Source organism: Vanellus vanellus (assembly GCF_965231255.1).
Source record: "Vanellus vanellus genome assembly, chromosome: 5".
In the NCBI taxonomy this organism is placed as follows: domain Eukaryota; kingdom Metazoa; phylum Chordata; class Aves; order Charadriiformes; family Charadriidae; genus Vanellus; species Vanellus vanellus.
The window spans coordinates 46590955-46609244 of NC_138910.1; the positions used below are offsets into that span (position 1 = coordinate 46590955).

The following is an 18290-nucleotide window of genomic DNA, read 5'->3' on the forward strand; positions in this document are numbered from 1 at the left end:
GCCAGATGCCCGCTCATCCAGCCACTCTCACCATCTTCAACAGGAGAAGAGGACTAAATAAGATAAAAAAGCTTGTGGGTGAAGATAAGAACTCCTGGCTGGAACGAGGTGGAACTGGCTGGAACCAGATGCTTCTGGTATGCAACAGCCCCTGGCCTCTTCTCACAGAGGGGACTCTTGTGCCAACACCCCTGCTGTCAAAACCTTGCCAGTGAGACCCAATACACCTCAATAAAGCAACATTAAAAAAATCACTCATTAAAATCTATCAGCTAGTATGTAAAATTAGGCTCAAAGAATTCATAGCTGGTGCATAGTTTAAAACTAACTGCCTGAGCTCCAAACCACGATAAATGCTTAACTTCCAAGCCATACAGAAATTTCTTATCCATACTAGCAGAAAGCCAAATTCAGGCTACTAATCTCTGCTGAAAAACTAACGTAGTCATGTGGGTCTCTGACTTTGGACCTCAGGCACAGTTAGCTTACTTCTGACTAGAATGTATAATGCAAACATATCCTTAGGTGCTACAAACTACGTAGTATGGTTGATGTTTTGTGTGAGTGGGCCAAGCAGATTTAATCTCTATGGTTGACACACTGCGATATACTGAAAATCTTTATGGTAAATCTTCAAATGTCTTTAACCTCTACTGAGATTAATTCAAAACCACAGCTGTAAACTCAGAGTTTGTCTATGCAAAATGACGTTTTCTGGAAATGTACTCCTATATATAAGAAAACTTTTCAAAGGCATGGACTTCTGCTTGCAAGAGAAGTGGAAGAGGATGCTAAAATTTACTTTTAAAAACCTGATCAATATCAGCTGTTGAACAGGCTTAACCTTGATACAGTAGTCATGTGGTACCAACTGGTAGTAACAGTACAAGCAGAAAAATTGGAGATTAAAAAGCAAACAACATATTCTTAAAACCCACCCAGTTATCTGTCCAGGATAACAAATCAAATAAGGTAACAACTTTATTAAGGCTATTGTGAAGCAAGTGGCATAACCCAAAGTTCTAAAGGAAAATAAAAAACCCAGACCTTTATATCTTACATCCAGCAGCTTTTGGAACTCATTATCTGTTCTTAAATAAGCACAGACAGCCATAAACTGTTAGGGAAAAGCTGTAATGAGAGAACTTTGAAATGTTAGTTTGACTCCTTTGGACAAGGATTTTCTCTGTTTTGATTGCTGTGATGCATCATAGGACTGGTAGCAGTAAGATAGAGCGTGGCTGCAAAGTTGGTCCCATAATGGGAAGCAAGGTCATAACACACCTGAACTGCGGTTCCTGTGAGCTACCAGGGCAAGCTCAGAAGGTACAGATTACTGTCAAAACAACCCAGACAAAGTACACAGGAACGTCCACCTGGGAGAGCAATAGCTTTGTTCTACTCATTTTTTGGAGTCACTTTTATATTTTGACATTAACCTTGCTTGTAGAATGGACATTATGATTTTTAATGAGGAAATGAAGGAATAAATTTCAAAAAATATTTGTATTTTTGCTTAATTTTGCCTTTGAAATAAGCACAAAGAAGAATGGTGCTTAGGCATTCATGTCATAGATATTATTATACTTACACTTCTAGAAAATGCTAATAGACCATATGTATACAAAAAAAACAACCCAAAACAACCAAGATTCCTGCCCTCAACCAAAAAAAGAGAAAGAAAGAAACCAATTAAACAAAGTCACCAGGGTATACAATGATGTATTTTTACTGATTTTTATTTTCACGTGTCTAAAGAATCAGACATTGAGATTTTTCATTTTAGTGTTTATTTTATAGTCAAAAAAAAACCAGCAAAAAATGTAACATTTCTGAACTATTCAATCTTGAGACAAATTCAGATGTGACTTAAAAAGTAAGTCAGCACTAAATAAGGCTCTTGCCTTTTCTCTTTGAAACCATGAAAAGGGAAAGAAAAAAGGGGAGAAACCATACAACCATCATCATTCACACGGCAATGATTAATTTGACTCTGCAGCAGCCAAAATAAGTTCTTTAAACTGTGCTTAAGAACTGAAAATACAGAGGAAGAAAGAAGACATTTTTTCTCTCGACTATTTCCATGTAACAACTCTGTTGTTCCCATTGTCTTTATTCTAGCAACTGTGCCTCATCAGCCTAAACGTTGGTTTCAGTATCTGTTATCAGTAAGTGATACTTCTAGTGAAACCAAAATGAGATGATAAGAAGGACATTAAAGTGATCTTTTAATGTCATTAACAAAAATGAAAAGTAAACATGGCATGCTCATGCATGGCTTCCTGTAGGGACATCGTTGTGCTGGACATTGAAGAATTGACTGAATCAATTTTAGTGGGGTGCTGGGTCCTATTTGCTATTCCAGGAAAGCACTTTGGCTCACTGTTTATAAATCAAAGCAGCTACAGCCAGTAACAAGAAAGCTTGCAAGCTTACAAAAACCGTCATAATGAAATAGAGAAATGGTACAGTTATACACACTTAAATACATACAAAGCACCTCCCTGATCAAATAGTATGAGAAAAAATAATCTCAACTGCATAGGATTTCACTATGTTACTCTGAAGAAAATTACAGAAAAATTGCTGTCAGGCTTCTTTGACAGAGATGCAGAGAGAGCAAATACAAGAATCAAATGTCCTGTTGTGTCTGTGAGTTTATAAGGAACTTTTTGTTTGTGATTTTGCATTGGTAAAAGGCAATTTATACATGTATCTATCTGACATCAGATGCTGTCATCTGACTTTAGTGCTTTAATCTCCTACTAAAAACAGACTTATTTTTCTCTTTCCAATAAAAAATAACAAGGTTGTATTTATTGTGTGTAGTCTCTCTTTGTGTTAAAATAAATTATTTTAACATTGCAGATCTTCCAACTATTGGCTCAATCGCATCCAGTCCTTTCTCTACTGCAATGAAAATGGCCTCCTGGGAAGCTTTTCTGAAGAGACTCACACATGCACCTGCCCTAATGACCAGGTTGTCTGCCATGGGTTCCTTCCCTGCACAGTTGGAGATGGCTCTGCGTGCTTGAGCTGTGCTCCTGACAATCGCACCCGCTGTGGGACCTGCAATGCTGGCTACATGCTAAGCCAAGGGCTTTGCAAGCCTGAAGTGGCAGAATCAACAGAGCACTACATTGGGTTTGAGACTGACCTTCAGGACCTGGAAATGAAGTATTTATTGCAGAAGACAGATCGGAGAATTGAGGTCCATGCCATTTTCATCAGCAATGACATGCGCCTCAACAGCTGGTTTGATCCCTCTTGGCGCAAGCGGATGCTCCTTACTCTTAAGAGTAACAAGTACAAGTCTAGCCTTGTCCATATGATACTGGGCCTCTCTCTTCAAATTTGCCTAACAAAAAACAGCACCTTAGAGCCTGTTCTTGCTGTTTATGTCAACCCTTTTGGGGGCAGCCACTCTGAGAGCTGGTTTATGCCTGTGAATGAAAATAATTTCCCAGACTGGGAACGGACTAAACTGGACTTACCTCTTCAGTGTTATAACTGGACGCTGACACTGGGCAACAAGTGGAAGACATTTTTTGAAACGGTACACATTTATTTGAGGAGTCGAATAAAGTCAAATGGTCCAAATGGCAATGAGAGCATCTACTATGAGCCCCTGGAATTTATTGATCCCTCAAGAAATCTGGGCTACATGAAAATCAATAACATTCAAGTGTTTGGCTACAGCATGCACTTTGACCCAGAAGCAATTCGAGACTTGATTTTGCAGCTGGACTACCCCTACACTCAGGGATCACAGGACTCAGCACTTTTGCAGTTGTTAGAGATACGGGATCGTGTAAATAAACTCTCTCCACCTGGTCAACGTCGTCTAGACCTCTTCTCTTGCTTGCTCCGTCATAGACTCAAATTGTCTACCAGTGAAGTGGTGAGGATTCAATCTGCTTTGCAGGCCTTTAATGCCAAATTGCCAAACACAGTGGATTATGACACAACCAAATTATGTAGTTAACCATACATGTGAAGCACAACACAAAACCTTGAAGGAGTTTTTACAGTGCTTTTGTGGAACAGTTTATGTTTGGAAGAGTAAATTTGAATTGTCTTTTCAATATCTGTCTTATATCAGTCAATACTGTTGGATGGCAATTTACACACATGAACTTGCTGACAATGAATATACTATACCTGCAGTTTTGGTTTATGAATGAAATAAATACTGACACCGGTCTAGAAGACATTCTACTTTTTACAATAAATTTCATTTGTAATTTTATATGTTCCGTGGCAATGCTTTTGTGCATTACATCCTCTAGAGGGAACATAGAAAGATCAATAAAATTTTGTAGCCAAACAGTTATTAAAAATAAATTCTGTGGGATTTATTTTTCCTTTTTTTTTTTTTTTTTTTTTTTTCACAAAAGTAGTAACTTTGATACACTTGTGTGTGTTGAACACAGGAGTTGTAGGTAAAGAGAAAATAGTGACTCAAGATTTTAACAGAAACTGTAGAAAAGCCAAAGCCATAGAATATTTTGTTCTCAAGATGCAGATCTAAATGTTCATGCTGAGTTGAAGTGACAACTGTAGTGATGCTTTACTTGCTACACTTGAGACTTTCCTAAGGCATGCCCTTTTCAGAGTGCTTAACATGACATACAGACTCCCAGAGTAGTAACATTGAATGTTTTAGAATGGACAGGAGGTTAGTATTGTGAGATGCACAGTAATGGAAGGTTGCATTAGCTCAATAGAAGACAGATGAGAGGCTGTCTTTGCAACTGATATTACTCATGTTACAAAAGAAACAACCTTTTCTAGCCAAAGTGCTTTTCAAAAGTCTCCATAATCCTTTGCTTTGCATATTTATAGAAAGAATTAAGCACATATAAACATTACCTCCTCCCAAATACACACACTATAATATTTATCTATAATTATTTCTTTTGAAATATTTACCTAAATACAGTCCACACTGGTTAGATACAAATTCATTAAAATAATTTTCCTGACAATGCAACTGTTTAGTATGTGGATATTTTTTTCATTGGTACAGATAATATCATCCCAGTGCAAGATTTTGCACTTTTAAATAATACACCCTTTACAGATACATGACAGCTATTGAAATCTAGTTTGTAAAGCTGATAGTGCAAACAAAGGCGTCATTCTCAATTAAAGACTGTGGATCAGAATTTGGCTCTTTAGTATTTTACACATTCCAGCAGAGGAAATACATCTAAGGTGGTAGAACTTGGGACTCTCAAGAAGTTTTTGCTACCTCTTGCGAGAAAATACTACAGATAACTGGGCTGTCAGAAGGCCATATTAGTAAATACAGGTAAAGTGAAGAAAATTGAGGCAAAATCTTTTAGTAGCACCTCGTTACATTAAGTCTGAATCTGTGTCATTTATTTAAAAGTAAACTTGTTTTTTACAATTGGACAGAATTATATATAAAACTACCATTTTATGTGCAAGCACAGAAAGAAAAACCCCGTATTTAACTCATACAGAATTTTAATTCAACTAGACTTCAGTTAAATTCAATTTTTTTAATTTCAATTTAGGCACATTACAATTTAATTCTGAATTGTAGCCTAATCTGAATGTAAGGTATACTGCTCACTTTGTTTCTAGGTATATTACAGCAGCACAAGAAATGCAATGCTTCATAAATATACATAAGCAAAATAAAATGTAAGGCCAGAAACACTTCAAAAAGCCTACTGCCAAAGAAAATCTTTTCTTTAGTTATTCCTGTTTCTCCTGATTTCACCAAATATTTATAAGGATTACAATTTCACCACTGCCCACTCAGATAATTCCTCGGACCTTCTATCCTAGGAGGCCTCCTAGAAGTAAAATTATCGGGTTTTTTTCTTGTAATCAATCTCTAGATGAATTCCTGTTCGTTTTCTACTTACATCTTACTGATAAATAACATATCAGAGCCCCTCTTTTATGTGTAAAAATTTTGTCTTACTCTTGCATTGGTAAGACCGTCTCAGTTAAGATTCTTACCATTCTTGTTTTTGTCTCCAAGTCTTTCCTTTGGTATGTTTTTGTCAACTATAATAAATTGTAGCATTAGATAGTTTGATTTACTAATTATTGCCCTGTGTAGTCTTTTTAAATAAACAAAAGACTATGCTGTCATAAAATGAACAAAAACCAAAAAAAATAATCCTTTTCCCTTCATAGAAAGTAGAAGTTACAATATAAATGTGGGGAAATGATAATAAAGCATTTGCTTATGTTATCCCTTCACTAGGGAAAAATACTAATATGACACAGTAAATTATCTGAGTATTTTTTCCCCCTCTTTATTGCTCCTTCTTAAAATATCTCCTCTCTGACTATCTTTTTATGGGGGGTGGGAGTTTGATTTGGTTTGGTTTGGCTTTTTAAAATATCTTTCTCTACAAAGATGGAAAGCTCTTTACTATGCCCAAATATGTAAAAATAGAACTTACAAATAAGCCAAAAGCAGCTTCAGTCAGACACCATTTAATTATTATACAACACATTAAGTGTATTTGACTGGACTAGTGGAGAGCCCCTGTCATTACTGTATCTTTGTGCCAAATTAAAAGTATGATACAACTTTCTTAGCCTACTAGTCATGGACTAGTTTTGGATTTTGGAACCTGTGAGATCTTGGAATAATGAGGGTTTCTAGTTTACCAAAACTGGATTCCATAAAGAAAAAAAAATAAAAATACTCTGGATAAATCAAAACAGTCAAGGACTTGATCCATAAGAAAATTTAGTAATAAGATATGAACACACTTGTGGGGAAGAAAGAACTGTGGCTACATCTATGTATGTTCATTTCCATCTGGACATAGTATGTCTCCTACTTAGTGTATGCTGTACATCAGATCCTGACACTGTTTTTTTGCAGTCCATTTTGGTTTGCATTCACCAATGCTGTTATTACTTGCCATTATAAACTGAAAAAAAAAAAAAACAACAAGGAAATTATGGTAATAACTGTACCATGACAACTATGACAACCTAAAACAGTATTCAGAGCAAATTTTAGTGACTATAGTTCTAATAATCAGGTAGATATTAATTATAACATAGTAACCATTCTGCTTCAGTGAAGGCAACTGTTATGTGACACAAAACTCTTATAACACTATTTTTCAAGCAAATAAAATTCAAGTCATATCTGAACACTGGAAGCCAAACTAACGTCTAGAAGTTCTATTCTAGGAACAAGCTGTAATAAGGATGGGCTATCTTATCGCTGCCTAGAAACCAGAATTAGGTTTCTAAAGTGAGTGATCTAAACCTCTGGGTGATGTGGTTCAGAATACAGAGGCTGACTTGAATCACATTAAAAAAACCCATGAAGATGAATAAACTATTTATCTAACTTCTTACTGAAAAGATACAGGCAGAATGAAAATGTATTTAAATTCTGGTGACTGAAGGTGGGGAAAGGAGTAGTTGCATCTCAGGTTGTTTCTTCCTTTGCCACAGAACAGTTATACCTGTACAAATATTTGAAGTAAGAGCCTTTGTTTCTAAAATTATGTGTATGCTGATTGCATTCATTATGAAAGTGCTTATTCAGCAGAAACTCCAAGTCCGTAAAGAGGCAAAAGACAAGGGAAGTCAGTTTTTCCCAGGCTGAATAAACAGACAGCCTGAGCAGGAGAGAGGACAGAGACTTAAAGGAGGGTGCTACAAATGTCAAAAGGTCGTCTGCTTGAAAATAGGGCACATATTCCAGGTACAAAGCAAAACATAGCAGAACACCAAGGAAGAAAACTGATCAACGCCAACATCACTACTCTTCTGAGCTACTTCTAAACTTTGAGTCCTTCATGGCAATAGAGCTGCAACAGCAAATAGATAAATAGGATACAGTAAAGGATCAGTCTTTTACAATCCAGCAGCAATTATTTCTTTGACAGGAAGATGACAGAATCTGAACTATAGCTCATGCTAACACATTCGTCCTTATGAACGCATGTGTTCACAAGGAGCATGCCTTAAGCGGTGAAACAGGGGGTCTTGCCAAGATAGCAAGCAGGAGCCAGGAAAAAGTGGATGGAGGGAAGGAACCAGGATCTCATTTTATTAGGGCTTTTAAACACATTGAAAAGAGCCTCTATGTCCCATTGCAGTTAAAACAAGAGACCAAGATCAGCTTGGGTGTCGTAGGAGTTTGATAACAAGAAATGTCATGGTTCCTTGTTCATGAGAATTAGTGACACGAGAGACCTGATACCACAGCTAATATGGTGTTATTGCTGCCATACACAGTAAGACATCAATTCTACATACACATATAAGAAATCAATTCTAGATGTAGCATATTAATCTAATGTTTGTCTGCATACAGATACCACTTATGAAGCAACCTATAAACCTGGGGCACCATGTAAATAATGTCAACTTATTCACATGACAGAGGAGTGTACGGCTTTCTGAAACATTCTAGGTTCACAAATTTGGCAGAGTGGCCACACCACAGACTACACTGCTTTGGGAGTGAGTGCACATGGAGGAGCAGGATTCATAGTTTCTTTCTCTCTTTGCCAAACCAACAACAATTAAGTGTGAATTACGAATAAGGAAACAGCATTACCTCCCAGAAATGGAGCGAGTTTTTCCTTCCCTACAGATTATTTCTTGGACAGTAATGTTAGTCTAAAACTATCAGTGTCTCTTGTCAACACACTTACATATTGCTCTTTATTTTATGATATATTTTAGCCCAACATATGCATATATGAAGGAGAAATGCAGCTAAGTGACAATGCTAGTAACAATAGCTGATGCAGGGTTGTCTACTCTCTGGACACAGCTGCACTAGTTATTGTATGCCCGCCTATGATCTCCTTTTCAACATACAGCAAACTGAAGAGGATAAAACCACTTGGGAGGCAGAGATGGTTTTGCTCTGAAAACAATACTCCCCTGAGAGGGCCTAATCCAGACCTTTTGAACACATTAAAAGAGTATTTTTTTTTTTTTTTAAAAAAGGCTTTTTGTCCTTTCTCAGCTGACATGAAAGGGGAAAGAGAAGAAAAGGATTGAAACAAAGCTAGGTATGTGCATATCAAACTATGATTCTTCTGTGGGGGAAAGGGGAAGACGAAGCATCTTTGAAGTCCCTCTGGGATCTCATCACAGGTGCGTAACACACTCTAAGAGCATTTAGATACAATAGGGATAAATGCAGCAGAAGACTAGAAATGCAAAGATTAGGTACAATCATTTAGCATGAATGTGACACAAGAAAATTAACTGTAATTCATTTTGAACACACATAATTTTGTCTTACATGTTTCACCTTCTCTCAGCAGGGAAAAAGCTTTAAGCATTAAACATGCATAAGAGAATAGGATAATTAATATTATAAATGTGTAGTTCTTCTTTTATGTGTCCTTTCTGTTGACCCCCCCTCCACTTCAGTTATTCAGTATATGAGTTATGTATTAGGACATAACTCCTTTGCTTACAAAATTAAGGCATTGTAACATGAGAGAAAATTATTATTTGAGTTAGATTTCCAAATAATTTTAAATAACTGTCTTGCATATAATTACAGATTTTCCAAGTAAGTCCTTCCTCACCACTAAACAAACAAAAAACCCAACCCAAACTGATAAAATGTAGTTAAGACAATATCCAGAAGATTACAGGTGATATATAATGTATACGTCTTGCTCAATGAATACAATTAATTCAACCAGTTTTGTTTGCAGAAGCTGTTAGCAGTTCATATTCTATTCTAACAGTGTTACAAATTTATCACATCATTCAGTAACAATGCAAATTGCTTTGGTGCATATAAGTGTGTTTTTAAAAGACATGCCATAAATAAGACAGTAATTCTATAGTGTATCAGTGATTTGAAAATTATTTTTTTTTAACTGTTTTTGTTCCACTGACGTTCTATGAATTTAATTCCTCTATTGCTGTCCAGTGCTTAAGATTTCACTACAAAAGTCAGTATTTCTTAAGGAGACTACTTTCACAACATTAGATATGGAAGTTCTTGTTTAACAGCAGGACATCAGATAGCATCATGGCTATCTTTTTTATTTTTTGATCTATAAATTTAAGAGGATTGAGCTGCTAAGCATTTAAAATTGCTGACTTGTCAACACAAAATAGAAAATGGAAATTATTAGTTAAAAGTTTTATCTGGACCACTGGAAACATTGAAGTCCCTAGCCAACCAGAATTTAGTTATAAACATGGAAAACTACCAAGTATTTATTTTCCTGTACCATTTCTTAGCTTTAACAGTTCAAGAGAGCAAAGTGAACTAATGCAACTGACTTAGATTGAAATATAAGTGTTATTTCTAATAAGTCTTACGTTAAATGGAATATAACGATGAGAATTATTTTTTCCTTCATAAGATAAAGAAATGTAATCCCTATCATATTGTCTTATTAGAATAAATTAGAGTAACTCTATCACTTCAGTTCATCTCAGATATATTTGATATTTTTTATGTGATTATTTATTAAAGTAGCTGGATTATGCACACACACACACACTTATTGAACTTGCCTAGCTACCTTTTCCTTTAAGAGGCAACTTTTGGTGTCTTTGACAAAGTTGGGAAAAACTATTACATAAGGAGCTCAGATACACTGAGTAGTAATCCCCCTGCAAGCCCAGGTATTTGACTTTAAGGTTAATAAATGTCATTTCCACCTATGCACTCTAGGAATGAGCAATTCATGAGAAGCTGAAGTTCCTTTGTAAGCAAGCTCTTTGTCATACTGATATAAGGTAACACGTTTCAGATCACTGAAGCCACTTACATGGAGGCATTCATCTCGTAAAACTTAAGGCATCTAAAATTAGGGTTTTAAGATAGAAGGGCAGGCTTCTTCTATTTGCAATAAAGCTCTGAAGGGAAATTCAGACATCTCAATAACCTGCATCTGTCCATCAATTATCTAAAGATCCCAGGCTCTTAACCTAGAATAGATGTATAAAGTTGGACAGTGTGAATAATCAAGCCATGCACAAAAATGGACAGAAGTCCTAAGACTGTTATTTATGCCAACTCTGTTAAGCCTAGGGCCATTCCCTAGGAAATTCTACAATATAAGTAAGAGACTAGGGGGAAAAAAAGCAAAAAAGAAGCAGTCATCAAAATAAGCAATTAAAAAAAAACCAAAAACCAGAAGCCATTAAGGGCCACATTTAGACATTGCATAATCATGCAGGAAACTTCCTCAGTAAATGCACTGAAATTCAGTGAGGTGTGATGTAGCTTAATGTGAAGACTACTGCAAAATCAGACCTTAAGGAAATATTTTTAAAACATTAGAAGAAAATGTAAAATCTTCTTATGAAATATGATGTTTGAATTTATAACTGAATTTCTCCTGGTACGTCCTGGGAAATTTCCTTAAATCAAATTAAACTCAGGGAGCTCAGCCTGCCTCATAAATCACTAATCAAACTGGGCATACTTCAAATGATACATGTCCAAGTCAGGAAATATGACGATAAACTTGATGACAAGAAAAAAGCTTGTTAGACCTGGATAAAACTGTGCATAGGCACTTTTTATACCTTAGAGAACTGCAAATGAGGCCCGTTTTTGTAAAATATGGGATGAAAGTCCACATAGGCAAGCTACGTTGCTACGGCCCCACTTGATCCTATTCAAGAGCTTATTGCACATGAAAAGCTATTCTGTTCAAACAATTTTGGAGGTTACTCCAAAATTGGAGTGTGAAAATGCTCAAATAAGTATCAGGTCCTGGATATCTACTTCTCCAATGTCTCTGCTAGCAGGCAAGAGGCAACGAGAGAATAGGCAAAATGCTATGAATGAAGCCCCCTCAGCTTAAATTTATCACTGGGGTAAGAATGAAATCTTCTTGCTCCTTAAAAAATTATCACAAATTCACAATGTAAACCTACACTATACAACTATGCAAGACTTCACATACAATCAATTAGATACAGTGGAAGGCATCTGTGCCCAGCTTTCACTTGCTAGGAAAGCAGCAATGACACTCAGCAGGTAATTCAACCTCACTTGGGAGGTCTTTGTGGGGTTCATAGTCTTGCAAGAAAGGGCCTGCTGGTGGGGGAAAGCACCTGTGCCTGGTTTAGGGAGCACAGTGACCTGGAGTGTTGCAAGTAGGAGCTGCCAATAGCAATAGCAAGACATAGCAGTTTGCATGACAGTTTGAGTTGGGGGAGCAGGAAGTCCCAGGATACTGCTTGAGCTGCTTTGAGATAGTGAGGTTTGTGCTGGTGTTCTGGTGGGAAAACTGGTGATCATTTCAGACAGTGGTGACACAACACAGGGTGCTCCTCCTGTAGCAACCCCCTGGTCTGTTTTTAGTATATCAGTGTCATTGACCCAGACAGAGCTGCTGAGGGGAGATGTGGTTAGTCATTCAGGTGATGGGCTGCAGCGAGTGCCTGGTGCTCTCCCAGGAGCTGAGATGGGGGTACCTTGTCTGCAGGAGGTGTGCTTCAATCACTTCTCTGTGGGAGGTGTGTTCTTGCTGAGCTGTCAGGTGAAGGGACTGCAGGAAGAGGTCAGTAGATTACTGTTCATATGTGAAGATGAGCAGGAAGTCAATAGGATGCTAGCACTGATGCTGAATGCACTGATGCACAAGAGCTGAGGCCTCTGGGTGCAGAATATAGTAACCAAAAGCAAGGCTTAGGGAGGGGGAGGGCAGTGATTCTTAAGACAAGAGACCTTCAAAGGTTGGCATCCACAGCACCAAGATAGCTGCTGTCCCCTCATTTGGGAAAACAAAAGATGGAGAAGAGACGTGGTGTCCTAACAGTGGAAAGTGGAGAGAAATGAATTAGTTCCTTTTCTAGTTGCCATTACTGAAACTTGTTGGGACGAGCCCCATGACTGGAGTGCAGCTATCGAAGACTACAGCCTTTTCAGAAGGCATAGGTGAGGAAGGAGGGGTGGAGTGGTTGCCCTCTACATCAAGAAATTGACAGATTATGAAGAGCTGTCTTTGAAGAATAACCATGAGCATGTTGAAAGTTTATGGGCAAGAATTAGAGTCTGAGGCAACAAAAGGAACCTTGTGGTTGATGTTTACTACAGGCTGCCCGATCACGGGGAGCCTATTGTCAAAGCCTTCTTACTCCAGCTACAGGAGGCATCGCACTTGCACGCTCTCATCCTGCATGGGGACTTCAACCACCCTGACATCTACTGCAAAAGTAGTACAGTGAGCTGTAGGCTCCAGGAGGCTCCGGGAGTGCATTGAGGATAATTTCTTAAACAAGGTAATAGACATCCCTGCCAGAGGAGATGTGATATTGGACCCAATCACCACTGCAAGTAAGCTAATCAGTGATGTCAAGATTAGAGGCAGCCTGGGCTGCAGTGATCATGCACTGGTGGAGTTCACAGTTCTGAGGTATATGGGTCAGGGAAAGAGTAAAGTCAGGACCCTGAATTTTAAGAAAGCAAACTTCCAGCTGTTCAAGAAATTAGACAATAGGGCCCCCTGGGAAACTGCCCTCAGGGACTAGGTAGCAGAGCAGAACTGGTAGATCTTTAAGGATGCTTTCCATAGAGTGCAAGAGCTCTTGATCCCCGGGTTTAAGAAACCAGGAAAGGATGGCAAGAGACCAGTATGGCTGAGTTGAGACCCGCTAGTCAAACTAAAGGACAAGGAAATTCACAGGCAGTGGAAGCAGGACCAAGTATCCTGGGAAGAGTATAGGGACACTGCTTGATTGTGTAGGGCTTGGCAAGGGATGCAAAGAATAAGAAGAGCTTATATAAATGGGTTGGCAAGAAAAGGAAGGTCAAAGAAAGCATACCCCCCTGATGAGCAAGGCTGGCAAACTGGTAAAAATGGGTGAGGAGAAGGCTGAAGTACTCAATAACTTTTTTTTGCCTCAGTCTTCACTGGCAATCTCTCTTCTCACACCTCTTGAGTGGATGGATCTTAAGACAGGGACTGGGGGAGCAAAGTCCCTCCCACTGTAAGAGAACATCAGGTTTGTGATTGCCTGAAGAACCTGAACATACAGAATTTTATGGGACCTGACAAGATGCATCCCAGAGTCCTGAGCTGGTTGCCAAGCCACTCTCCATGATATTTGAAAAGTCATAGCAGTCAGGTGAAGTCCCCTGTGACTGGAAAAGGGAAACATAGCACTCATTTTTAAAAAGGGTAGAAAGGAGGACCCTGGGAACTACTGACCTGTCAGCCTCACCTCTGTGCTTGGAATGATCACGGAACAGAACCTCCTAGAAGCTATGCTAAGGCACATGGAGGACAGGGAGGTGATTCAAGACAGCCGGCATGGATGGATTCACCAAAGGCAAGTCTTGCCTGACCAACCTAGTGACCTTCTATGATGGAGTGACTATGCCAGTGAAAAACAGAAGAGCTACAGATGTCATCTATCTGCACTTCTGTAAGGCCTTTGACATAGCCCCCCACAACATCCTTATCTCTAAATTGGAAAGATATGGATTTGATGGGTGGACTGTTTGGTGGATAAGGAATTGTTTGGATGGTCACATCCAGACCATAGTGGTCAATGACTTAATGTCCAGATGGAGATCAGTGATGGGTGGTGTCCCTCAGGGGTCCGCACTGGGACCAGTACTGTTTTATATCTTCATCAATGACAGTGAGATTGAGTGCACCCTCAGCAAGTTTGCAGATGACACCAAGTGGAGTGGTGTGATTGACAGGCCTGAGGGGTGGGATGCCATCCAGAGGGACCTGGACAAGCTTGAGAAGTGGGCCCATGTGAACTTCATGAGGTTCAACAAAGCCAAGTACAAGGTCCTGCACCTGATATGGGGCGACAGCTGGCTGGGAGATGAAGGGATCAAGAGTAGTCTTGCAGAGAAGGACTTGGGGGCATTGGTGGATGAGAACTTCAACATGATGTGGCAATGTGTGCTCGCAGCCCAGAAATCCATCTATATCCTGGGCTATATAAAAAGAAGTGTGGCCAGCAGGTCGACGGAAGTGACTGTCCCCCTCTACTTTGCACTGGTGAGACCCCATGTCGAGTACTGCATCCAGCTCTGGAGTCACAGAATTATAGAATCATAGAATGCTTTGGGTTGGAAGGAATCTTTAAAGGTCATCTAGTCCAACCTGCTTTGCAATGAGCAGGGACATCTTCAAATACATCAGGTTGCTCAGAGCCTCTTGGAGTACTCAGTACAGGAAAGACATGGACCTGTGGGAGCAGGTCCAGAGGAGGACCACAAAAATGGTCAGAGGGATGGAACACCTCTCCTATGAAGAAAGGCTGAGAGACTTGGGGTTGTTCAGCCTGGAGAACAGAAGGGTCTGAGGACACCTTATTGTGGCCTTTCAATACTAAAAGAGGGCTTACAAGAAAGATGGGAACAGACTTTTTAGTAGGGTCTGTAGTGATAGTACAAAGGGTAATGGTTTTAAAGTAAAAGAGAGTAGAAATAAGGAAGAAAATTGTTACAATGAGGGTAATGAGACACTGGAACAGGTTGCCCAGAGAGGTGGTAGATGCCACATCCCTGGAAATATTCAAGGTCAGGTTGGATGGTGCTCTGAGCAACTTGATCAAGTTAAAGATGTCCCTGCTCGTTGCAGAGGGGTTGGACTAGGTGACCTTTAAAAGTCCCTTTCAACCCAAATTGTTCTATGATTCTCCAATTCTGCTGGAACAGACAACTGGGCCACCAGCTCCTGCTCAACAGGTCAAAGTCAGTAGGGAGAAGCAGCAGGGACTACTAATATGTTAGGACTGGAATACTGTGTCCAATTCTTCCCAGTTCAAAAGAGACATTGAAAAACTGATGATGGAGGGCCACCAAGATGATTAGGTGGTTAGAAAACTTGACAAGGTGGAAAGAATTGTACAGCCTAGAGTGGAGAAAGACTGAGGGGGAGCTCTAATCCCAGTCTTTCAGCAGAAGGCTGCATAAGACAATATGAAGGAATTCTGTCTACCAGTATGCAGGATGAAAGGAAAAGTGATGGGTGCAATTTGATTCAGGGGAAATTCCATATGGATATAAGGAAAAAAATCTTGATTGTGACAACAATAAACATTGCAATGGATTGCCCTGATAAGTGATGGAATCAACCCTTGCTTTAACAGGGTCCTGGATAAGCTGGTCTTGGTCTCAAAAGAAGGTGGTACTAGATGACTTCCAGACATCCCTTCCAGATATCCCAGCCTGGGATTTTCTGTGTTTCTATAAATCTAAAGGAGTTAAATCTTATGACCTCAGCCATACACGGTACTTCTGTTACTGCATTTCTGACTGCACTACAAAACGAATTGGTCCAATATTAGAAATGCTTAATAATATTTTAAAAAATAATTTTAAACTGGAAATAGAGTTTATGAATTTATCTGGCTTGTACTGTCGGTATTGGATTCTCCTGTGATGTATCATTACAAATTACCACAGTAGTGCACTCATATTGTGAACACAAGAAAACCAGAACAAGAGCTTCTAATTCAAACTCTGTGATTCACTAGCTTCAGATACAAGATACATTTCACAAGGGACAATCAATTGTAAAACACAGTGAGAAAGTGCAGAAGTTCTGTAGAGAAAAATCAGGAAGGTTTTGTAGAAGGAGCTCTGAAAATGTCCTGTTGTGTGTAAGGTACTGCCAATATAAAGAATACATATGAAGAAAAACGATAGGTTGGCAATAGAATCATCGAATCATAGGGTTGGAAGGGACCTCTGGAGATCATCTAGTCCAACCCATCTGCCAGACCAGGGACACCTTAGAGCAGGTTGCACAGGAACGGGTCCAGGGAGGTTTTGAATGTCTCCAGATACGGAGACTTCACCACCTCCCCGGGCAGCCTGTTCCAGTGCTCTACCACCCTCAAGGTAAAGAAGTTCCTCCTCATGTTTAGGTGGAACTTCCTATACTCAAGTTTGTGCCCGTTACCTCTTGTCCTGTCACTGGGCACCACCAAAAAGAGCCTGGCCCCATCCTCCTGGCACTCACCCTTTAAGTATTTATAAGCATGGATCAGGTCCCCCCTCAACCGTCTTTTTTCCAGACTAAAGAGACCCAATTCCCTCAGTCTTTCTTCATAATAGAGGTGTTCCAGTCCCCTAATCATCTTGGTAGCCCTATGCTGAACCCTCTCCAGCAGTTCCCTGTCCTTCTTGAGCTGGGGAGCCCAGAACTGGACACAGTACTCCAGGTGCAGCCTCACCAAAGCAGAGTAGAAGGGGAGGATGACCTCCCTCGACCTGCTGGTCACACTCTTCTTGATGCACCCCAGGATGCCATTGGCCTTCTTGGCCACAAGGGCACATTGCTGGCTCATGATCATCCTGTTGTCCACCAGGACTCCCAGGTTTCTTTCTACAGAGCTGGTCTCCAGCAGGTCAGCCCCCAACCTGTACTGCTGCATGGAGTTATTCCTCCCCAGGTGCAGCACCCTACACTTGCCCTTATTGAATTTCATAAGATTCCTCTCCGCCCAACTCTCCAGCTTGTCCAGGTCTCTCTGTATGGCAGCACAGCCTTCTGGTGTGTCAGCCACCCCTCCCAGCTTTGTATCATCAGCAAACTTGCTGAGGGTGCACTCTATCCCCTCATCCAAGTCATTGATGAATATATTGAACAGGACTGGACCCAGTACTGACCCCTGGGGAACACCACTCATCACTGACCTCCAACTAGACTCTGTGCCCCTAACCACAACCCTCTGATCTCCATCTTGCAACTAGTTTTCTATCCACCTTACTGTCCATTCATCTAACCCACTCTTCCTAAGCTTCCCTATCAGGATGCTGTGGGAGACCGTGACAAATGCCTTGCTGAAGTCAAGGTAAACCACATCTACCACTCTTCCCTCATCTATCCATCCAGTCACACCATCATAGAAGGCTATCAGATTAGTCAGGCATGATTTCCCCTTGGTGAATCCATGCCGAGTATTTCTGATAGCCTTCTTTTCCTCCACATGCCTTAAGATGACACCCAGAACAAGCTGTTCCATCATCTTTCCAGGGATGGAGGTGAGGCTGACCGGCCTGTAGTCCCCCAGGTCCTCCTTCTTGCCCTTTTTGAAGACCGGAGTGACATTGACTTTCCTCCAGTCCTCAGGCACTTCTGTTCTCCAGGACCTTTCAAAGATGGTGGAGAGTGGCCCAGCAATGACCTCTGCCAGCTCCCTCAGCACTCTCAGGTGAATCCCATCAGGGCCCATGGACTTGTGAATATCTAATTGACCTCACTTGATCCTCCTCAACCCAGGGGAAGTCTTCCTCTTTCCCTGTTACTTTCTCCAAGGCCTGGGACTCCTGAGGGCTCAGCCCGGTAGTAAAG

General features: G+C 40.0%; 1 protein-coding gene across 2 annotated transcripts in view; it reads left to right on the forward strand.

The window, feature by feature from the left end:
* BRINP3 (BMP/retinoic acid inducible neural specific 3) overlaps nt 1-3985 on the forward strand; it is a gene marked incomplete at both ends in the record, with an annotated part of 214675 nt that extends 210690 nt beyond the window's left edge. For both annotated transcript variants that reach the window (XM_082484649.1, XM_082484650.1), the window contains one exon: nt 2869-3985. In XM_082484649.1, the coding sequence (XP_082340775.1) occupies nt 2869-3985 (1117 nt within the window). The remainder of the gene's footprint in view (nt 1-2868) is intronic.
* Between the last annotated feature and the right edge of the window lie 14305 nt (nt 3986-18290).